This window comes from Manacus candei, unplaced genomic scaffold, assembly GCF_025592945.1.
Source record: "Manacus candei isolate 608988 ecotype Guabito, Panama unplaced genomic scaffold, ASM2559294v1 h1tg000071l, whole genome shotgun sequence".
NCBI lineage: Eukaryota > Metazoa > Chordata > Aves > Passeriformes > Pipridae > Manacus > Manacus candei.
Genome location: NW_026138119.1, coordinates 2,195,791 through 2,219,567, shown reverse-complemented (window position 1 = coordinate 2,219,567; position 23,777 = coordinate 2,195,791). Strand labels below are relative to the sequence as shown.

The 23,777-nt window shown below is 39.1% G+C and overlaps 1 protein-coding gene across 2 annotated transcripts; it reads right to left on the bottom strand.

Annotated features, from left to right (window-relative positions):
• Window positions 1-745: 745 nt before the first annotated feature.
• C5 (complement C5) lies at window positions 746-22,392 on the bottom strand. Of its 2 annotated transcripts, XM_051807467.1 has the most exons (41): window positions 22,225-22,392; window positions 21,801-21,993; window positions 21,046-21,208; window positions 20,630-20,700; window positions 19,961-20,052; window positions 19,260-19,342; window positions 19,003-19,093; window positions 18,580-18,685; window positions 17,820-17,946; window positions 17,371-17,486; window positions 16,993-17,193; window positions 16,258-16,461; window positions 15,618-15,827; window positions 15,219-15,368; window positions 14,706-14,835; window positions 14,354-14,419; window positions 13,889-14,089; window positions 13,186-13,276; window positions 12,723-12,799; window positions 12,003-12,142; window positions 11,548-11,760; window positions 10,918-10,978; window positions 9,842-9,931; window positions 9,393-9,605; window positions 9,205-9,280; window positions 8,611-8,770; window positions 8,040-8,135; window positions 7,598-7,769; window positions 6,774-6,979; window positions 6,202-6,354; window positions 5,781-5,843; window positions 4,862-4,943; window positions 4,207-4,258; window positions 3,755-3,857; window positions 3,592-3,666; window positions 3,390-3,495; window positions 3,141-3,227; window positions 2,710-2,799; window positions 2,078-2,161; window positions 1,559-1,697; window positions 746-1,342 (listed from the first exon to the last, which is right to left on the bottom strand). In XM_051807467.1, exons 1-41 carry the CDS (start codon window positions 22,287-22,289, stop codon window positions 1,213-1,215), a joined length of 5,028 nt encoding a protein of 1,675 aa, XP_051663427.1. In that variant the 5' UTR covers window positions 22,290-22,392; the 3' UTR covers window positions 746-1,212. The 2 variants fall into 2 exon arrangements, with proteins under 2 accessions (XP_051663427.1, XP_051663428.1); XM_051807468.1 differs by lacking the exon at window positions 14,354-14,419.
• Between the last annotated feature and the right edge of the window lie 1,385 nt (window positions 22,393-23,777).

The following is a 23,777-nucleotide window of genomic DNA, read 5'->3' as shown; positions in this document are numbered from 1 at the left end:
TTGATCCTTAATGCAGCATTTTTGTATGTCATTTCTAAGTCAGGTTCCTGGTCTTCAGGAGCAATGCAGCCTTTTTTGCAGTCTGGTTGAGTAAAAATCAGTGGAACTTAAATGTCACAAGTCACCTGTGAAAATAGGACAGGCTCCCTGTCATTGAAAGGGATAATTAGGTCTCCTAATACACAGTTACCAGTTCAGAAGTAGAAATGTTTCCAGGTCAGCTGCCTGGACAACCTCCCTGAGCGTTTCCATGTGCTTCTCCCTGCAATTTGAATTTATATCCAGTTATTATTGGATACACTGGGATCTTCCCATGCTTCTTAGAAAAGTTGGTAGGATTAAAAAAAAAAAGTGAAATACTCACAGAGGCAAAATTAAAGATTGCATCATCTCTGGCTATCTCCTTTCCACATCTTAAATGCTCTGGATCAAGGATATTCCTAAGAGAGAGGGAAAACAGTAATTTTAAAGTTCTTGGCCGTGCTGCTTTTGGGCAGCTCTTCAATAAAAATAACAGAGTGTGCAACTGTGCTTTGTGTCAAACTCCCTCCTCAGCTTTACTGGGAACCAGACTGGGCTGTGCCAGGAGCTGGGAGGAGGAAATTTGGCCCTTCACCTGCCACTTTCCTGGAGGCAAGGCAGGATTTTTAACTGTCAAACCCAGTCATCAAATGCCAAGGTAACATTTGTTTTATCTACAGCAGACTGAAAATACAAATAAGGAATGTACACATGAGATCTAAGAAATTTGGTGGTTTTTTTTAAAACAAGAAAGCAGAGCACAAAACCAGCATCAGTTACTGTCAGGGATGGAAATGCAGGAATTCAAACAGAGTACAAAAGGAAAACCTGAGGAATAAAGTAGTTTCTTTCACAAAGAGCTTATGAAGTGGCTGCAAATATTTGTGTTTTAATAAGACATGGGATTTGATGACAAGACAGTACTTTCCATGTGTGTTTTTACAGTTGACCCACTTCATCTGGCTCCAAATGTCTTTGCAGCAGTCCATGTGATTCTCCCATCCAAGCTTAAAAATCATATTTGAGCATCACTACGTTGTAACAACATTGCTATAAAATACAAGCAAAGCTCATTTTTCAAGGTAACTGCTAATAAATGTTCAGTTCAAGAAGGAATTGCCAAACAGGTGAGGATTTTTTTTTTACATGAGATTTGATCTGGCTTTTTAATTCAAGAACTCTCCAAGTGAATCAGCAGCCAGTGATCATGAGATCTTCAGCAAAATCATCCATTGTGTTTAAAAACTGCCCACAGAAGGTGCAGGATGGGTTTGAAGGCCACCACTCAATCCAAGTGCTGGAGTCCAAAGGGTACTGGAATCTAGGAAAACAACAGAAAATGATCATTTGCTGCTAAGATTTGGGAAGGAAAATGTCAAACAGAAAAAAAAATTCCAGTGTGAAATCATGTACAACACACTGTTGGTGGAAGTAATACCTCAAAAATTAAATCATTACTATTCCACAAGAATTATTACTGAAAACCCTTCACACTTTAAGATTAAATCTCTGCATATTCTGGTGGTAAATAACTTACTTGAAACTGTAACCAACGCTTATCTTTAAGGCTTCTTTTCCCATGATCAAATACTGCTCTCCCGGGCTCAGTTCAACATCTGCACAGGTCTTCTTTTTAACAAAGGTTATTTCATCATTGCTTTGAGCAAAAGCCTGCCCTGAAGTAGAATGAGAAGAATTGGACAATTTCACAAAGGGAATTTCCAGTCACTCAGAGAGAAAACACCAAATTGTTCTCCAGTCCAGCACAGCCACTAGTTCTGTAACAGCAAAATTTGATGACATAAAACATGTTTCTCTTAAAATATCTTTCCAATTAAATCTGAGTGGCAAATAAACCTTGTGCACATTAAATATTTTTATCTTACAGTCATTTTAAGGATGTATTGGATGCTTAAACTCTGAGGAAAAACGAGTATCAGCTGCAGTTCTGCAGGAGCTATGAGCACGTGCCTTTCTCACAGGTAAGACAGCCAGTGCCTGAAAACATCCCAGCATCCTTTCTCCCAGGAACAGAGACATGGAGCAGGACTCTCACCTCTTTTGTAGAGATCCAGAAGAGTTGCAGAATACTTCACAAAAGACCCTTCCTCGCTGCGAGACAAGATGTTCACTTTATAAACTGCAGAACGACACAGACCAGGCTTTTTGTTATTCCTTGTTCCTGCAACACATCTGGAATGTCTCCCAGCTGCTCAGGAGGAGAACTTCATGTCCCTTTACAACACCAGTGTCTGGGAATACAGGGTGGCTTGACATTGTGGGGCCAGGAAACACTGACAAGTTCTACCTGTGTCTAATTTGATGGAAGCTCTACCCGTGCTCTCACAACTTCCTCTGAGCCCAAAGCCACACAAATGGTACCAAGCAAGAGAAAACTCAGTGTTTATTAGCAAAACTCAGTGTTTATTAGCAGAACTCAGTGTTTATTAGCAGAACTCATCAGATCAGGCTGATCTGATGATGCCCTGACCCTGCTGATGGGATTTTTATTCAGCAGCACTTGCCCTTCTCTGCTCCAGTTTGTCACCTGCCCTCGCCCTACACCACTGTCAACCCCACTGAGTTTTTAATCACTCAAGATCAAACTGGAACAAAGTGTTTTGCAGCCCTGGTAAGCAAGCAGACATTTCAGAGCTCATGAAATAATGACAAATATAGAAATATTACCATATGCAATGTCCCTCTGACAGGCAGCTTCTCTCCTGGTCTCAGCAGTTATTGACTCATCAAGTCTCCTTTGGACTTTACTACACTCAGCTGCATTGAGAAAGGAAAAGTCAGTGTTAAAAGAATGTCATCACGTGTCCTCCACCTGCTTGGTTACTCTGACAACATCATAATAAGGAATTGCATGTTGGAACTATGAATAATTTAAAACACAAAATAACACCCTCAATCACCTGACTTAATCCACTCAGAATTCCATGATCACGCTGCACATTTGTTTTTATTAAATTAATTTAAAGTGTAAAATTTGGAGAGGAACCAGCTGTGCTCTTATGAGGATTTCCCCCTTATGCTCAGTGTGGTTTTGTTCAAAGAACAACCCTGCATTTTCCCACCAACTGACATGGAGAAACATCTTAAAACAAGTTTACCTTCCATGCATTTGCATTCATCTCCTTCACACAATCTCACAAGTTTTTCATCTCCATAGGGGTTATAAAATATAGTGCACCTTTTCTCTAGAAGAAATAATAAACACAGATAGAAAACCAAACACTGAAACTTCGAGTCAAAAGTTAACTGAGCTTAAAATAATACAGACTAAAAAGTTGTGAAAAAAGAAAAATGTAGTCTTGCAGGAGGAATACAGCTAGAGGGATGTGAGGCCATGGAACACATACCTGGGGCATGATATTCATACACAGTGAAGGTGGCAGGACCCAGCATTCCGACCCGGAAAAGCTCACTGATTCGGAACCCAACACACAGGAACTTCTCAACTGGCACCTGTTTGACAGGCACAGGAATTAGGGAGCTCTAAAGGCACCAAAATCTTTGCAAAGAGCAAAAGCAGGGCTTGCAGTGAGGCAAGGGGTGACCTACAGAGTCGAGCTGCAGGATGACGTGCCCGTCCTTGATCTCATAGTCTGCTATCAACTGGTCGACTCCACTTGCAAGCTGGGGGGGACAGGAAAAGATGAACAGTAAATATTAGAGTTCTGGCCAAAAAGAGTCAGTAAGAGAAACAAAGTTTTCTAATACTTGCAATGGATAAATCCTCTGGATTTGCTTCCAGTCCACTGACCAGCTCGATGTCCATCACGGTGTGGGCAGATCCCGAGTGGGGCTCCCTTCCACTGGGCCTGTACCTAAAACAGGTTAAAAATAAAATAGTTTAAACCCAGTATTAGTTAACCATGACTGAAATTAAAAATACTTGAATGTGATCGCAGAAAAACCCGAGGAAAATTCTGTCAACATTCAGACCACAGTAACCTCCTAATGGAGCATTTCAGATTTATGAAGCCAGGAAGAAGCTTTTCTTAATCCTTATGTTCCAGGAGAGCCCACATATACACTGGAGAAAGAGAGCCCAAGGAAAGCACAACCTTTGGCTCCAATTCTGTTTACACACACCCATAAAAGGGGAGAAGCAGAAAGAAAAGATCAGAGGAGTGGGTGTAATTATTGAGAAACCCACCCCTGAGCTGCCCTTACTTTGCACAAGCCTCCAGGCGCCCCAGTGGCTCCCCTTCTCTTCTTGGGCGACCTGTTCATACCAAGGAGAGTCAAAAAAGCCATTTTATAGCTCTCCAGCAGCCCAAAATTTCCACAAAGCATTTTCATAACCGAAAGATAATTCCTTAAGTTGGTTTGGTGGCTGTTTTTAAAGGAGCTCGTTGTCCAGGCACAAACAAGTAACACTGACTTCTTTTGCAGCTCAGGTGAAATCACAGTTTTAAGGCTTCATCTAGTTTAATGTGTATTTATGTTATTGAAACTACTATTGAAAGCTCAGAGTGTGATTCTCTACCCTGATCTAACTGGACTAGAACTCTCACTGGTTTGTAGAACTCTCTGTCACCCCCTCCCACTCCCATCATATTTCTGCCTTCTCACTCCCCCCACTGCAAAATAAATTACTAAAAATGCACCTAACAGAGATGTATTGAATATTAGTTCCATTCACAAAAAGGTAATAGTTTCAAACAGGGCTAAAAAGGCTTTTAGCAATTTCTTTTCCAGTTTTGCACCTGGAAAGTGGCAGAATTTATTTCATTCTTAATAAGAAACACTGTTAAAAAAACAAGGATTTTATTCCTCCCTTGCACTGACCTGAGTAGTGACATTTAAAATTATATTAACCCTTTACCATCATCTCTCTTTGGAACAATCTTCAGGTCAAAGTTACAGGACTCTTCAGAAGTGCCAATTGTGTTATACACTGTCCTCACCTGCACAGGTAAAAATGAACCAGATTGAACAGAAGCAGCATTAAAAAAAATCCTCAAAACAGGCATAAAACTGTGAAAAATCATACTGTGAAAAGTATAAACAAGTCTGTTTTACTGGTACTATAAAAATACCAGCAAAGCAGAGTAAATAAATTATCAGCACAGAAAGAAGCAGGGAACTCTTGAGCAAAACCACATCACTCTTACTGGTCGTGTTTAAGAGAATAAATATATTTTCTAAACAATTCCTGATGTTTTGTGAATGTGAATAGGAGCACACAAGAGTATCCACAGCTCAGATTTGTCTAAATTTGATGCTGGAAGAGGCTGTGAAAGGTTGGAAAATGTTTCATGGCAACATGATGCTTAATGTTTAGGCACACAAAAAAACTTTAAATATTGCTTTAAATATATGACAGTGCTTAATAAACTGAGAGTAAACACCAGACTAACAGAGGATTATTTCTCAAAATTGATCACTAATTTGGGCCTTCCCTGTCTGGCTGATTAAGCAGAGACAGTAAAATCAATGAGCATTAAAATTAAGTTGATCATCTATTTAGTGTGGGCTTGGAGGTCTTGAGAGTTTTTTTCCAGTCTTAAGGATTCTGTGATTTATGGGACAGAAAACCTTCAGTGGAAAGGAAGATGCTTCCCAGCCTCTCTCCCAGTAGCCATAAATCATACAATGGCTTGTACTTAATCCAACACAGAGCCATAGTAACACCCATCCCTTCAGGGCAACAGTGGGAGAGTTTATGGGAAATTTCAGTTTCTTTTTCATTGTTGGTATTCCTAAACCAGAAATTCCACTTAAAAACCTGGTTGCATGCTCACATTTACTGTAGCTATGCCAGTGCTGCTGCCAGTGCTCACATAGATGTCATCTTGCAAAGGTGCCTAAAGGATTGAGGAGAAATAATGAGTTATTAATAAATTAATAATTAAGATTAGCACCAATTCAGGTCAGATGATCTGCTTGTCTTGTTTACATTTCAAATACACAATAAGGTCTGATGCCAGAAACATAATCTATCAAAAAATACTTTATAGGAACAAGTAGAGATATTAATTTAAAAGGAATATTCAAATGCATTAAATATAGCAGATAAACAAGTCCTTAAACATTTCCTATACCAAATTAATACCAGTTTGTTATAATAAAAAACACTTTACTAGCAATTTCAAAGTTCAAATAATTATTTAACAAGTTGCTAAGAATTCTGTTTTCCCTTTGAAAGCAATATTATTCACTCACTGTCATAGCTCTTCCCACGAAACGATCTTCTGTCAGTTTAAACTTGTCCAAGAGTCCATTGTTTTTGTAGGAAACTTTGACATCCATGTCCAAATTGAGCCGTTTGACAAGAAGGGAATATTCAGTCAGGGCCTCCAGGGCATTAATTGTGTCCTGTCAGAAATCAATTATAAAAAATTAACTCCTATTAAATTCTATTTCTAGAAAATATGTATCAATTAAATTCTATTTATAAAATTTCTATTTATAACACCTCCATGCAAAGAAGTCATACTCAGCAGAGACAAAGAATATCTTGGCCACGGAGTCACTTGATAGAAGGGGCACTGAAGTTGTCACTGTGATCATTTAATTATATCATCCTTTAAAAATGTTTATATCATAAAATCATGGAATCTCAGAATAGTTTAGGTTGGAAGGGACCTTAAAGCTTATCTTGTTCCAAGTGGGACACCTTCTACCAGACCAGGTTGCTCATCCAACCTGGCCTTGGACAATTCCAGGGATCCAGGGGCAAAAATGTCACAGATTTTGGCTCTTGAAGAATAAGGACAAAATATTTACAAGCCCACCTGAGTTGAATAAAATCCTCCACCGTATCTTTGTTCCTCAGAGAGCCATTTGATGATTGGCTTGGCATAGCTTTCATCCCCTCTCAGCAAAGTGGTGAGCAAAGCATAGGCTGTGGTTTCAACCATCTGGGCAGTGACAGAGCTGGGAGCATTTTGATCTTGTGTCTTGAAAGTGTCTTTCCAAAACCTATAGATAGGAGGGTTACCTGCACAAGGGTAAAAGGAAGGTTCCAGGCTGAAACACAGCAACAGCTCTGCAGGATACACGAGGTGTAAATGACTAAAAATGTACCTCACAGAAACACACTGAAAATTAATCCTGTGCACAATAGTTTCAAACAGGGCTGGAAAGGCTTTTACCAATTTCTTTTCCAGTTTTGCCCTTAGCAAGTGGAAGAATTTATTACAGTTTTATTCTTAGTAAGAAACACTGCCAAAAAAAGGGTTCAAAATGCCAAAGGGTTCCAAATGGAAGTGTTCAAAATGGAAGGGTTCAAAATGCAAGTGTTGGGAAGACAAGGTGGGCATTGCCCACTCAGGACAAGGGGACAAGGAGGAACTCACTCTGCATCTCCCAGGAGATGAACATACACTTCCCTTGCAGTGGGAAGTCTGATGTTTAGACTAGAAGGTGATGATAAACAGAGCTGATGTAAAACAGCTGATGAGATTTACTGGTCACGAACAGCGACAGAGCGGCCAAACAAAGCAGGCAGCACTGGAACTCACCCTCCAAGCAGCACCATCACATCAGGGTGTAAAAACAGAGAGAACAGCCTGTTTGAGAGCAAAACCCAGCACAGACCAGGAGGATGGAACAATACCTATGACAAAAGCTTCCCTCTGGAGCTCAGAGAAGGCCGCCCGCGCCGAGCGATGGTCCCGGTCCACGAGAGCCAGGGCGTAGGAAGTGATGGCCATGGTGAAGGGGCTCTGAGCAAGCTGCACATTCCTCATCAAATAATCTCCTGCCTTGTTTTTGGCATCGTGGATTTTCTGGAAAGATGAACAGGCTACAGCTCAGATATGTCAGAGTTAAAGAAACACATCTCCCCCGGCAAGAAAATAAGGATATGTGATGTTTTCTGCAATATATCTCATGATAAACTGACCCAGAAACTCCTTGGTGTTCTTTCACTGGTTTTGAAAGACAAGCAAAACAAGGAAGCATTTGGAGCTGAACAAAGTCTCTTGATTTCTTTGAACAAATGTTAAAGAAAACGGAAGAAATTAGAACCCACTGGCAGAAATCAAAATCTTATTTACCTGAGTAGGACATATTTTAATTGCCTTGTCAATTCCAATGATACAAAATGCTGTGAGATACAGAGATTTTTCTTTAGCTTCTCTAGGTAACGTGCCCTACAAGAATCAAATGAAAATAATTAAACAGAAAATAAAGTTGATTAAATAAATAGAACTTTTTGCAGTTTAGGTGAGGAAACAAATAGAAATTCCTGTAAGAAGTATCAGTTTAGTTTAACCTGAAAATACGTTGGCTCTTTGGAAGGTAACAGCTTATTTGTACAAAAAGGAGACCAAAGTATATAAATTTATCGACAAGCCAGGACTATTTTGTTGTAAAATCATCCTACATAATTCTTTTCTAAATATTAAGAAGTGGCAAGCAGTTACTTTGAGTGGGAAGACAGAGAGGTTTGCAAGACTGTGCTGTTTCTTAAATGAATTTAGGAAAAGGCAAACCTAGCAAAATCATCTTGAATGGGTGTTTTGGTGAAGTGCAGCCTAAAATCTCTTCTGCATTGCTGAAACACTTTGTCTCCTGGTGACTTCAGCTTTTACTGTCTAAGCACAGAAAATGTTTGGGTTTTCCTACCTGGAGTTTCACCGGTTGGTAGTTGGAAAATTCACTGAATGACCCATCTGGCATTTGACAGTCATCAATCAGCCACAGCAGGGAATCACAGACAGCAATCTGGTCAAGATTGATATATTGATAAACTTGTCCAAGAATCCTTAAAGCAAAAGCTGTCAGCCTGCCAAGGAGACCAAACATTTGTTTAGATCAGCAGGTACTCCCCCACTGCTGGGGGCAGCCACAGATCTGCACCAGTTATGATCTGGGGATCCCACACCTTCCCACGCTTCAAAGAAATAATGAAAATGGATTTTAAATTTAACTTCACAAATGGGCAATAGTTCATGAAAGAATTCTAAACTAGGATCTATTCCCATGTTTCAGGGGAGGGACTCATTCCATCCCAAACCCACCTGGGTTGTCATGGTGGGAGCTGTGGACACGAATAAAAGATTTGGCAAGTGAAAGGAAGGAAACAAAAGGTGTTATTTAAAGCTGCAAGCTCTGATTAAATCTACTATCACACCTCTCACGTTCACCAGAAGTGTGAAAGCAGAGGAGGGAAATAAGTCTTTTTAATTCATTCCAACCAAAAAAACCCTTCCAACTCACCACGTGCTGGCTTGCCCGCCCTTCCACATGCTGTAGGACCGGTCAGCGTTTTGGAATGACAGGATGCTCACAATTCCTAAGGCACAAAACAAGCCAGGAGAGTTACATTTCCTCCCTCAGGTGTGTTATGTTTCTCACTGACCTATGCACCTCTCCAGCTCTGAAGCAAGAGAGGCAGATTTTTCTACCTTCTTTCATCTTCCTCCTCATCCGAGTTCTGGAGGTCAAGGTTTCAGGCCCCAGTAAGTGCCAGTTGTCCGACTCTTCCAGGTAGCGAAAGACGTAAAAAACGGGGGCAATGCTCACGAGTTCTGCCTCTGCACTGCCCCTGGGCAGCTCAGCCAGAGTCCTGAGCCCGCTGGGACTGAGCACTGTGGCAATCACCTCACCCATCAGGTGGCCTGTGGGAAGAAAAAACCCAAATTTATTGCCATAAGGGGTCAGGAAAGAGAACCCAAGGGCAGTTATGCAGCGCTTATAAGCAAACGTTCAGCATGAAGTGCTTCAATTCCTACACAAAAAGGTGGCTTGCAAAGCCTTTTCTCACAGGAGAAGGAGCCCAAGCAGAAATTTAATCCAAACTAGGAGAAATAGATGTAGAAAGTACATGTGCAGTGCACTGAAAGTTTCAATTTACCTTTTACACTGACACTTCTATCGATTTGTGTTTTAGGGACCAGATTCAGGGGGACCCTGTATCGAAATTCTTGTCGTCTCTTGATTGAACCTGTAATTCAAAATATACATAGACACATATATTGATTGAACCTGTAATTGAAAATGTATATATCTATATCCATATCTATATCTATACATATATATCCCTTTTTTTATATATATACCTATATATATTGATTGAACATGTAATTGAAAATGTATATAGATATATCTATATATATATACATATATATCCCTTTTTATATATATATATATATCCCTTTTTATATATATATACATATATATATTGATTGAACCTGTAATTGAAAATGTATATAGATATATCTATATATATACATAAATATATATTGATTGAACCTGTAATTGAAAATGTATATAGATATATCTATATCTATATATATACATATATATCCCTTTATATACACACAGACACACATATATATGTATGTCACACTGCACAATCTAAATCAACAGATGCTCAGCTGCAATAGCCAGATTTAAGGTTACAAGAGATTTAAGGTTACAACAGATTTAAGGTCAGCCACAAAAATACCTGTGAGAACATGAAAACTAGAAATATTGCCAAATGCACACACAAACAATGCTAGTGTTTAAAAAAGAGCAGGTGCAAGCTCTCCACCTTTCTTTTGCCTGCTTTGTTACATGTTACAAAATAAAATAAAATAAAATCTAGACTTGAACTCTGTGGTTTCTGTGGTTAAATGAGAACATGTTTTATTTTCATTAATAAAGCACCTGCTGGTTGGTTTTCAAGCACACTGGAGAAAAGCTTGGTGCCATCACACTAAAAGATACGTATAAAGCTTCCTTCAAGAAATGAATCCAACTATATTTTAAAAACTTGCTATTTGAGATGGATTCAAAGCCAAGGAAAGGACAGGAAACCCTTGGGAAAGGATGTATGTACAGTATCTCAGGAAGGAGAAATTCCAATTTTTTCACATTATGGAAAACCTGATCATCACAAATCAAGAACAGGAAAAAATAATCCAAGGACACAGGATCAATTCTCACCATAAACACCCTGTGGATCCAAAGTGAAACCTGCATGAAGCTCTTTCTTGATGCCCTCTGGCTGAAATCATCAAGAGGAAAGAAGTGGGAAATGGAAACACTTTTGTTTAATCAAATATATCAGCTGAAACAACAGCTTAAAACCACAGTATTTTTGCCTTCTACAACTTTTCCTGTAGTTGAGTTTTACTTCACTCTTCTACAGCTGCTCTGTGTAAATTTAAATCAGAGTTCTATCTCCCACAACTCTTGAGAAAATTTAAGAAAATATTTAAATAAAAGCTTAGGAAAAATTACCCAAAAAAGTGTCTTTCAGTGAAGCATTCTTAACCAGCTGAAAATGCAGACCAAATAACTTAGAATGAAGTATTCTCCCTGCTTACAGAGTTATATCTATTTATACATATAATCTCTCTGACAATTCCGATAATCAAGGTTTAAAAATGTGTATGCTCCAATATTCAGTCAGGCATTTTTCCAGTGCACACATCCCAGTGAATTCAAGGACATTTTGGATTCTGACAATATGAAAATCAAGCAGTATTTACATATTGATTTCATTTCTGTTCTCGTGACCGGATCAACACGAAATTCAACCCCGCTGTGAACATTCAGGTTGTTTTTTCTTACCTTGACACGCAAAGTTTTAACCACAATCTCACTGTTACTGGGGCTCAGCAGGGTGAAGTTGACAGTGTGGAGTCCTAATTCCAGGGGGAGTATCCGGAATGTCACGGGGGCTGAAGACCCACCCCCCAGATTCCTGAATTTACAGCTCGATCCAGAGGCTGCAGAGTCTCCAAAAGTACAGATTCCATTTCCAGCTGCTATTTTAACACAGAACTGAAAGGTGGGAAGATTTTAATGTTTGACCTCCGTGACAGGTACAACACCAGAGACTTAATAAAGCCACTGAAATATTATTAATTAATTTAATGGTATTTTCTCTTTACAATACACATAACACAAGCATAAGGACTGGAGAAATCTGATCCAAGGATCTGTTCATACTGGATACTGGTAGGGGAAGTGCTTTTTTACTTTACTATGTTAATCTTTCCCTGGAACTCATTAACACAAATTACCTTAATTGCAGAGGCTTTATGGTTATAAACTGATCCTTTTAACTCAATTTGTTCTCCTCGTACCACGGAATAAGGGACATAAACGCTCAGGAAAATGTCTTTCACAACTTGGATTTCCAAAGGTGCAGCAACACATATTCCTAAGAAAATTCAAAATAGAAAGCAGAGTGCTTTATGCCACCCTCCTGATAAACAAGTTGGAAAAAGTCTTGACATATTTTAGTGGTGACTTCTCATTTTTCAGGGTGTACTTGGAAACTGCCCAACCTTTTTATAAGTGCCCAGGCTTTTGCTTCCTGTTCCAAGCTGTTGTCTCCCCCTCTTCACACACTTACTGACATAGCAATTCCTTTGGGTTTCTTCTTCCCAAAGTGAGATTTTCTGCTTGGATTACCAAATCTGTTAGAAAATCTCAAGTCCCTGAGCTACTGGGAGCAGGACAATGCAAAGTTGTGCCAGGGAAGTGTTGCTCACTCTTTGTTCTTACATTTTTCTTACTTATTATGGGCCACTGTCACACACAAGACAGGCTTTGTTTTCCCAGCCACTGATATTCATAAGAGGAAATTAATTCCTTTCCCTAAAGTATATATTTTGATGTTTTCTTTTCCTGTTTATCAACCAGAAAGTGAACATTTTAGAACATACATGTTCTAAAGGAGAGGTTCTGCAAAACTCCCTAATTCTTTAGCTCCAAACTAATTAGTTTGCAGGGCTTACCTTTATCAGAAATGCCAATACCTTGGACTTCCCAGGTGGTCAGGGAGTCAGGCAAGGTGACAGACAGAGTCTTGGACCTGTGTGAAAAGTGTTAGTCCATTTACCAGCAGCTACCTGGAAACACCAGCAGCTCATCAACACAACAGCAGAACCTGCCCAGAGCAACTCCTGGATCTAAGAGAGGCCCAGGAGAGCTGTGAGAACACAGTTAGAGAACAGAAATTCTGGAATTTTGTTTGAATAAACCTGGGTTGAGCTGATTTCACAGAAGGTGGGATTTAGCAAGGTCGAAAGTGAAAGGAGAAGTGACTCCAATCTGGCCCCACAGAGAATATCCTGCACGAGGGAAACAGGGCAGGAAGAGGTTTTTTGGATAACACTGTATTTCAGCACACCAAGGTTACCCAGCTCACCTCAAGTTTAGCACTTCCTTTCTATAAAGGTGATTTGAGAAAAGTAGTACCTTGAGGAAACTTGGTGAGCTTCCCATAACCAGCTTTCAGGGAAGTAGCTACGAACTTGTGCCTCATCCAGTTCCAAGAGAGCCTCAAAATCTGAAGGACATAAATAAAGCAAGTCAGAAAACCCCAACAAAACCATCTGCCATTGGTCACCAACGGCTTCAAAATGATCTTTTTGTCTTTTCTGATGCTGTATTTTGCTCACTTGCCTCAGGTTAGTCCTGAGACAAGTAAAAAGGTTGTGAATGCCCTCAGACAAAAGTCTGTGTTAATCCCACCTCATCCATTTACACACATGAATACCTGTCCAATATCCTGACAGATTAACTTGTTAACAAGCAGTTATAGGGAGAGAGTGGGAGACAAGGAATTCCACACTCCCTCTGATCTCTCCTGAGATGTTACTCATTGGCTGTTTGGGGCTGGGCAGAGCATTCAAATTTAGCATTCAAGTTTACTCTTAGCACCCTCCAATTGCAGTTCTGCTTGTCCTAAATGTGAGTGAACAGAACAGAGAACTGAACAGAATAAAGAACTGCTCTCCAACCCCTCCTTAGGGTCTACAAAGACCACAGGCTCTTGGTAAAATTCTTCCTGGAATAACCCTGACAGGAAACAGGGAGGGATTAATAGATTATCAAAGGTCCAACCTCTGTATTCCCCCAAATTCTGATGGAACAGGGGACTCCAAGCTCTCATACTCACGCATTCTGGCCAAGGTTAGGATCTTGTTTGGCTCTTCCAGCCTCAGCTTGTTGGCAAATTCACAGCAATCTTTGAATGCAGAAATGCACCTTTCATTACTCTGAATTCTCTGGGCTCTGTCACTGCAGGTCTCCAGCACTGGGTATGCTCTGACTCCAGCCATGCAGCATTTCCGAATGTTTGAATGTTTGTATTGGGATGCTGAAAGAAAAGTAAAAGAATTCATTGCCTTGAGATGAAGTTTTTGTTTCCAAAAGCATCTTGACTTGTTTGCAGAATTGCAGTGAATGCAGCAAATGCCTCAAAGGCTTTATAAACAGGGTCCTCTCTAAAGTTATCTTCTATATTTGCCAGTCTCTCTCTCTCTCCAGCACATTACAAGTATTAAGTAAACACTCAGGTTCTTGATTCCTAATGGATGTGACCTTTTTTTCATAATTATATACTTTAAAATATTTTTAACACCTTTTTTGTTTATCTTGTCCTCGAAGTCAGACCGTTTGGTTCTTAACACTTCATTGCAAGGTTCACCTGTCCAAAAAATAAATAAACGAGTAGAAAAAGACATTCACTTCTTTTATAACAGCAGAGTCCTCTTCAAAATAATGCCATAAAATCACATTCCAAATGAGTGAAAATTTTTCTCTTTGCTACTTTAATTGCATAAAAGTATTCTCATTTTAATGACAGTAACTGATCCACAAGTCGTGTTTTCCTCTTGTTACTTTAATTGAGTTCCAACATAATACTGAGAATGATACTATAATGTTTGGGAGAACAAGATCCACAATTCCATGCCTGATCCAAAGGAGTGTACCTGCTCCATTGGAGTCATCAGCATTGGCATTGGTCAGGAAGGTGAGCCCAGCCATTCGGAACACGTCGATGTTGTTCCTTCCTCCTCCAGCCCCACAGCCAAGGTCACTCTTTTCCAAATGCAGCATTATCTGAGCAGAAACACCCCATCAGCCAACTCAAATGTGCAAAACATCAGGTGAGGAGGGAGAAAACGTGCAGAAAGGCCCCCTCAGTGTGGAAGATGAGCTCACAGCACACTGGAGCAATACTGGAGTTAATTCAAGTGCCAGCACTGATGAGACAGTTCAGATCTGCCTTTAAAACCACACTTTGCTTTTACTGGAAATCAAAAGACTGTAAATGAATTCTTCTCATAATTTTGAGCTGTAGATTTTAACCAACAACTTTTATTCTGGCTTGAATTGCCCTTCTGCTTGTTTTCAGGCTGACTGAATGCATGGCATGTCCTAGATACTGGATGTGAACATGAAACAAAAAGCAACTTGATTTTCCTTTATGGCTGCTACTTCACCTTTTCCCTTGCTCCCTTTTTTCTTCCTGTGACTCCATATATTGCCTTGTCAAGAGATGACAGAGCAACAAAGGAACTGGACTGTGTTTTCATGGTGAGTGATACAACCTCTGCTGGCTTCAGTGTCTCTTTGCTTGACTGCAGCTTAATCTATAAATTGAAAACAAATATTGGTCATTTGGAAAGCACGTTGTTCCGAAATCAACCCACCTGAAGGCAGACACTTTCATAAGTCAGGAAGTGTTTCAGAACTTGTGTAAATCCAAGATAAAATCTTGACCAAGAAGTGAATGCACGCCCACAAATTTCAGTGCCAAAGAACTTGTGTAAGGCCGAGATAAAATCTGACCATAACATGAAAGCAAACCCACAAATTTCAGTGCCTACTTTGCTACTCACCTCAAGGCTATTCCCACACTTCTGTTCCACATTCAGCCACACTGAATCAGCCACTAACTCAGCAGTTTCTTCTCCTGTCACTATGTAGTAAACAATCAGACGTGCTGAAGGAACCATTGCTTGGGTTATCTCAAAAGTTAGAGGTTCATATTCCAAATCCTTCTTTCTCTCCTGAGTTCCAAAGCTTACTATCTTCCCTTTTGATGTGATCTATAGCAAAAGAAAAATGGAGAATAACAAAGTCCAATGCTATATTCAATGTATTTTTCACACGGAATTAATTGCATTTAGATATAAATTTGACAGAAATGCATTTGGGACCAGTGGCTGTAGTTCAAGGGAAGGTATTTCTCTCCCTCTTCCCCTAAAACAAAGTGCTGGCTCTGCCCCTCTTTTCCTTCCTCTACAGTTCAACTTCTGGAAGAGCTCTTGAGACTGGCACTACTTGCTCTCAATCCCAGTCAATGTCAGATGAGAATTAAAAAAAATGGAGACTGAATATATAATTTAAACATGAGTTTACCAACAATTTTTTCCTCTCACACTGACAAATTGTACCTGGAGGGAGCAGTTCTATGCTGAGGTTTTCATTTATGACCATTACAATTCCATATTTCATGTAGAAATACCTGTTACTTACCAAATAGCTGTAATGATGTATTTTATCAATATAGTGACTGTGTGGATAAACATTAATATTTATCACATCCCCCACTTCGAGTGTTTTGTGGTTTGAAGCCCAGTCAATGTACAGATAACTCTGACTCAGTGATGAATAAGCTTTGGCTTCATAGGTTTTACTTGCTTGGTTTTCATCTGAAAGTCGTGGATCTGCAGTTTTGACCTGAGAAGAGAACAAAATGTCTGACTAGCTTAAGTACAGAATTATTCCTAAGTCATGACAATACTAAAATCATTCTGCAATATGTTGTTCAGAGGGATTAACAGAACAAAAGTTAAGCCAAGATTTTAATGATTTCTTTAAGAAAAGTATCTCTCAATATCAAGTCAAATATAAAAGGGCAGTGTAGAAGCACATACACAAATAAATAGAGCAGGAGAGGTGAAGGATTTCTCTCCCTACACAGTGAGGGAATCACTCTCAGAGATTTGTTTTCACACCGTGAATTTGGAGCTTTTGTTTAATTATTATCATCAAATAAATATATGACCAATTAGGCTATTTAGTTTCAGAGTAGTTTAATAAAGACTTTAATAGAGAAGCCACGTTTCCTTAGAGCAGCTGCATTTCACGACTGATTATTTGTAACAGCCTCCAAGTTGACAAACTCTCAAACCTTCCTGCTTGTGTTGTACATTCCAAAGATACAAGGAAACCCTCAAAGAAACAAATTCACGGGACAGTTTAACTCACTTGAAACTCCAACACTTTGCTGTCTGATGGCACATTAAGGACAAACAAAGCAGTGCCATCCCTGAGGCTCGTCTGGCGTCTCCCAGACTCGGAGCCCTCTGAGATCAGCGGGGTCTCGTCCATTTGCTCGCTCAGGGATTTGGCAGTGACAGTTATGGGGACGTTTCTAACAGGGTCATCCACTGTGTCCTTCACCTGCACCTGTTCAGCAGAACAAAGAACAGTTCTGAGGTGAACTGGGACGTTTTTGAAGAAGAAGCTTCCAAGCTGCTCAGCTGGTTCTGCAACCAAAGTCAGTGGAAATTGGAAGTGTACAGTAAAACGTACAAAAAAGGATGAGGGTTATCCTCGGGGGTTCATGTGGCAATGAGCACTGACCTTAATGAAGAAGGGAAGTCCAGGCTTCACAAAGAGAGGAGTAGCAATCAGACTCAGCTTGTAGGGAGACACAGCAAATCTGACTCCAGCAAATTCCACTTCCCCACTGAGGCCACCTACCAAAACATGGTGCCTTTGGAACATTCCCATCCTCCAGGCTCTGTGCTCCTCTTGCCTTCCCAGGGCAGCACAACCTGGCTGGGAAAGTGAAGCCTTTGCATTCAAAGACTCAACTCCCAACACTCTTGTGAAAACAAAGAGCCAAAAAAAAAAAAGTTTAATCCCTCAACATTTTTCCAGTGAGGATGGGTTGCTCTTCCTTACAAGTTTTTGGAAGAACTTCTGGATATTAAAAGAAGCCTGATATTAGGAAAGTTATCCCTATAACTTTCTTTTCTAGTCCTGTTCACATTTACAGATGTGTTTAAAAAAATTCAAAAGCAACTTACCTGTAGACTCCAACACTGATGCCACAATATATAAATAGCACCCATCCAGTTCTTCCAGACTTTGGAACCCTATGGAACTTGCTGCTTTCTTACTGTTAAAATTGATCACAGCAACTCCATTTTCAATCTGGAAATGAAACAGAAATCATTACTCCATAGTCAATAATTTAGAAGTTTTATTTTGATAACCTAGATGCAAATTCAACGTGTTTCTGGTCAGTGTCTACTTTTAGAGGAAAACAAAATTGCTGTTTTAATGAAGGAGAATTCTTTATTACCTATAATTATTGATAATTAATCCACCTGTGGCACATATTGCAAAGTTTGCATGCAGGGCCAACAAGAGGCAGAATTAACACAGAGATATCTTCACTAAATGAGGAAAGGAGATAATTAGTGGAGAACAGACTGCCCACAATAAATCAAGATAATTTTGATCTGTTTGTCTCCATTGGATTTCTCTTGTTCATTCTGACAGCATTACAGTTATCTCATAGAAATTTCAACCACCCAGTTTGGTCAAGAAAGGAATTAAAGCAGATTGAAAGTGCATTATCTCAGATGCTGCCTCTGAGCTTCAGTTCAAAGCAAATTTCTCTGCCCCTGATGACACAGAGAAAGTTGGCAGTGAGGAGCTGTGGATGCAAACTGGGGCTTGAGGCCCATTCTCACCAAACTGAATGGAAAAACTTCAGTGGAATTAGATCAGTCCTGAGCCAAGCACATAAAATCTACACCAAGCAGACCTGCTGCTCCTTACCCTGGTTACATGCATGGCTTGAGGCATCATCTTTTTTTCACTTTCTTCAATTATTCCAAAACGAAGGAAAACATCAGCACTTGGAAGCTTTTTGTTATAAAAATAGCTGAGAATAAAACAACAATAGAAATGCTTTTCAGACCCAGTTTTAATGAGTGCAACAAAACATTTGGTTTTGAAGAAGACGAATTTCCCAGGCAAGAGAGAGAACACAAATGTCTGTGTAGCTTTAAACACTTGGGTTGAAAAATAACCTCTTTGTAAGGATTTTAAGAAGGGTCATTTAGTTCTCTAACAGAGCAGAGAGGATTTGTAAGAAAGGGCTTCTTGAAGAAGGAAAATACTGGACACAGGAGAATCACCCTTCAGGTAGAAGAAGAAGAGATACAAAGGTATTTAGAAATCCAAGCCAGATCTCCTTACCTTGCTTTCACAGCAATCCTGAAGCTCTCAAATTTGTCAGAACTAATAAAGTTACTTTCTGGCTCTATGAGGATGGAAAAGCTTGGCATTGCTGAAAATGGAGTGGAAAAGAAAGGCACTCAGATGTGTTTGATACCTAAAGCCACAGGTACACAGAGATGCTCCTGTAGAGCCACCCAAGAATCGTTGTGCTTTCGAGGGGGTTGAGTTGTTAAAAAGACATAAAAATGAAAGTTCACAATCTGGGCACATCTTACCATATTCCTTAACTTCAAATTCTGCCACAGCTGAGGTTGCAAAATCCTTCTTATATTTGGCTTTGATCTTCCAAATTCCATACCTACCAATCAAACAGTTTTTAAGAGGAAAGTTAATGCTGAAGACAAAAATCAATATTGCTGCTCGACAATATTTTGTGTTAATAATGATTTTGAGAGGAAAGTTCTGCATCAAAGCTTTGCACGTGTTCAATGCCTGCTTTGAGAAGCTTCTCTTTGGTATATTTATAATTATTTTAAATTTATATTAAAGCAATGGAAGGAACTGGAAAATGAAATCAGTCCAAGCCCAGTTTTACAAGCCCCTCTAGCATCCTTCTGCCAGCCCAGCAAAGCTCCAGCACCCTCTCAAGACTGAAAGGAGAACTGAAGGGATATTTCTTTTTTATGCTGCTGTTCTTGGAAAAATCCTGGTGATTTGCAGGAATACATGTGTGAAAGATGAACATTTCCCCTCCCTGAAATCAACACATCTTTGGTGCTGTTTCTAACTTTAATTGTTAATTATCTTCCTTTTTCACTGAGCACAACAAAACTACCACTAAAGGTTCTTCAAGGAGATTTTTGGTCAGAAATCTCCAAGTTTCAAGTCATGCCCATCATGCCAAACCACTCAATGAAAATCATTTTTAAAAGCCATTATCATGTTAATAATTCACAAAAAGCATGAAACAAATTACTTAGGATTAGGAGGAATCTTGAAGTCAGGAAATGAAACTATTCCAGTAAAATCTTTTTCTTCTAAAATATCCACTTCTACTCCTTCAGGATCCTTGAAATCAGAAGAGGAAAGAAGAATTTTTTACAAATTGTTCTTATCTACAGGAGAATCTTCATCAGTGATTTCAGTGGCAGCCTGGCCAGAAGTTATTTTTCTAAGAGTTTTGCCCCTTTCACAGCATGAAAACATAAACATCTGTAGAACAACTCAGACTGAAATTCTGAGAAGACATTTTGCTCTGATTCCTACAAGTAAAAGCTGTGAACACACCACTTAAAGTGGCTAAAAAATTACTGTAATATCAAGGCAATTGTTCAAGGCTAAAAAATATAGTAGATACTCATTATTTTTATATATTAAATGAAACAAACAGTAGGAAACCCATACAGTATTACTATTAAAGATAAATTTGTTCCTTTTTTTTTTTATTCTGTAACAACTTCAGATCTGGGACTTGAAAACTTCTATCCAGCTGTGCATTTTTAGATCTTTTAAAAGCTGTGTGGCTACCTGCAAAACCATCTGGCAGTTTTATTAAATATTGATTGCAACATTGATTCACTATCCAACTCCATTGAGTTGTTATTAGAGCTACAGAATATTCATGTTAAATTCAATTACAACTCACCACAAAAGTCAGGACAGTCTCCCTCCGAGCTGGCTGCAGTTCTTCATTCAGAGAGTAAACCCTGACTTTCACTGGAAGAATTGCAGCAAGAAATCTCAAAGTCAAACCATAATAGAGATTTAAAAAAAACAAACCCTGAACAACCAAAAAATCACCAATATTTTGAACATATTCCCAGAAAAATCTCTTGTGCCATGAATTAGACATTTCGGGTGAGAAGGGCAGGGACTGAGAGGATATTGGGAGAAGTGATTAATTTTTACAACACTACCAGATAGTTCAAGACATTATTCAGCTGATTAAAAAATGAAATAGCAGCTGGTAGCTGTTAAAAGAGCATTTAAATCCTCATTCCTTGGCAGAGTCCACAGACTTTAAAAATGAAATAGCAGCCAAGACAAATAAGCCCTACTTACCTGACTGATCAGGAGTATAAATTGGTTTGTCTGTGTGAATAAAGAGAAACCCATTCTCATAGGAAACAGGGATTTTTTTCTCTCTTGTAAAATGTGGAGAAACAGCTTCCAAATACAAAAACTTGTCTGAATTATCAGTTCTTGGTAAATCTGTTGGTTGAAGCTGGGGGGAGATGAAAGAAAGGTTTTTAAAGAAAATTATAAAGTGTTTTTTCCTACAGTACTTTTTGGGTGAGAAGAGTATCTGAATAGCAGTTACTGTCCTGTGGTTGAGCATCTTGAAATAAAAATACCAACACTCATAAGGTTTTATTCTTGCTTATATGAGAGATGATGATCTGGAGTATTAAGCTACAGATACTTTGAAATTTTGCATTTAATTATGCCCAGAATTAAACCAGCAAAGTTCAAAGCCCACTTATGAGGTTACAACAGTACAAATGATCAGAGTTCTATTTATACACATAATAAATCCTGGCCACACCAAAGCTGCTGCTGTGGTTGGTAGTTTAGTTTGATTCTCATTATTTTGTAAAGCTATGCAACTGGGATAATATTTCTAAAAAAAAAAAAGTTTGATTCTGTGTTCAACTTCACTGATTTCATTCCAAGTAATTTGAATTTCAGACATAACAAATTGGGGCTTTAGGCTTCCTTTCCCAGTTTAAACAACTGAAAACTTGTCATACCCTTTTTTAACGCTTATCACTAAATGTGATAATAGAAAGACTGTAAGAAAAGTCTGAATTCCTTACTGTTAAAGTTACAGCATCTTGGAATTTGTTGGCTGGAGTTAAAGAAATCCGACCAGAAGAATAAACAGTAGTTTTATCTGGAAAGCTTTTTAGGGCAATATTGACTGGAAATTCCTTGTCATAACCAAAAGCTTGAAGCACAACTTTCTCAGAGGCCCCAGCTCGAAAGATCTTTGGTGCTGTAAGGACATACCTGTACAGGGAATATAAAACAATACAAGGGTGATGGAATTAGATTTTTTCTGGATCTTGCCTATTTTTAATTCAGTTCTTAAAGCCAACAAGATAATCTAAGACACAATTCAAAAGCTCTTCTAATGGTGCCTTTTGTGTTGGCTCGACTTCAATTCTGGCTCTATTTGTCTAAAAGAGCAGAAAACAATCAAGTCCCATTGCCAGTTAATCCTGCATTTGCTTTACTTACGTTTTCTCTTGGCTAAAAGCTGTTCCAGAAAATAGCAAAACAATCAAATAGATCAAAATAGTCATTGTGTCTGTGACAAGAGCAGAGCTTGGGGTTACTGGTGCTGGGTTAAACCCCCTGTGCTGGGGAGGAACAGCAGAGCCACCGACACACTTCACTCCCAGTTAATCATTAATTGTAGATCACCTCTTATTAAAATGTTATTTCCCTCTCCCAAGGAAGCCAGAACAGCTAAACTCAGGAATTTTTTAATAGATGCTTTCCATTTTTTAATATGTCCACAGCCACCCTGAGTCAGTCCTCACCCTCTGACAACTACAATAAATCAAATCATTTTCCGAGGTAGAAAAAAACCCAGCAACCAACAAAAAAGTAGATTTTGCCCTTCATGAAATGATTTTTATTTAAATCCAAGTGTTTTTCCATTTTTGTCTCAAGGACAAAATGCATTTGGAATTCTCTCAAACATAATGCATGGATAGGTTGAAATCAGAATATTTTGTTTGGAAATAACTCTTCCCTTCCAAATTTCTTCTAGCCATTTGTATTCCTCATTATGCCAACTTTTTGAGTACTTCCTTTACAAATAAAATTTGTAACATGAAAACATTAGGGCACAATATATCAACAACACGCACTGTTTTAAAAAGCAATTGCAAAAAAAAAATCCCACAACATTTGGTGACAAAACCTTTGCAGGTCTGATATCCAAGACAGCACCACAACAAATAGGTTTATGTAAAGTTAAACAAAGTTGTGCAAGAATGCTGAAGTTTAAACAAATACTGTGGTCAACCTTTACGGGAAAGGCATTTACAAAACTATTTCTGATCGATATAAAATTAAATTACAGTAAGGCCAACTTGGATTTCTCCCAGATGTAATAAACTGCAGGGAAGCAATGATAAAATCTTATGAAATGTGAGGTGCTTAATAAAGCAAATGGCCAAAATACTTATTATTAAATACCAGTAACTTTATGTGGGTGGTATACAAATGTATATTTGTAAATGCAAATAGTAAAACGTATTGGAAAACGCTTTGAAGGCCTAACAATACTCTGAAATAATGTTTTTTGAATCTAATGATGCCCCTTCCACATGTTTTTTCTCATATACAGCCTGATGGTTTTTCAGCCCTGCGTTTCACGACTAGATGTAGAGATTCCAAACTAACACAGCCCAGAAGCGCTAAAAGAGACTTATTTACACGCCTCTGAGGAAATGGTGGTGATTTAGACCTACCACGCGGAGCTGAATGCAGTATTTCCAAATGTTACAGCACAAAACCTATTTACGCAGGTCGGCAGCGACGCGCTAACGTGACACATACAGAGAGGGACAGAGAAAGTACATAAGGAAAAAATAATTACGAGAAGAGCAAGTTTTATTGTTTATACAGTGATTCGGGCTTTAATTACCCCAAAACTTCTCAAGGTTTTATTTTCCTACCGCGATTTGTGCTTTAAGCACCCCAAGCCCCCTCAGGGCGCGTCCTGAGGGGACGCGGCGGGAAACGGCGGAGAAGGGGCGGGGCCGGAGGGGCGGGAACGG

Bases quoted from the DNA above. Each gene is read 5' to 3' on its own strand.
- C5 (XM_051807467.1), bottom strand. From the start codon at position 22,289: ATGACTATTTTGATCTATTTGATTGTTTTGCTATTTTCTGGAACAGCT. The intron at 15,369-15,617 runs GTGAGTAGCAAA...TTCAATTTATAG, and splicing joins AGTGTGGGAATAGCCTTGAG to ATTAAGCTGCAGTCAAGCAA. The intron at 8,136-8,610 runs GTAGGAAAACCC...TGATTCTTGTAG, and splicing joins ACCAACCGGTGAAACTCCAG to GGCACGTTACCTAGAGAAGC.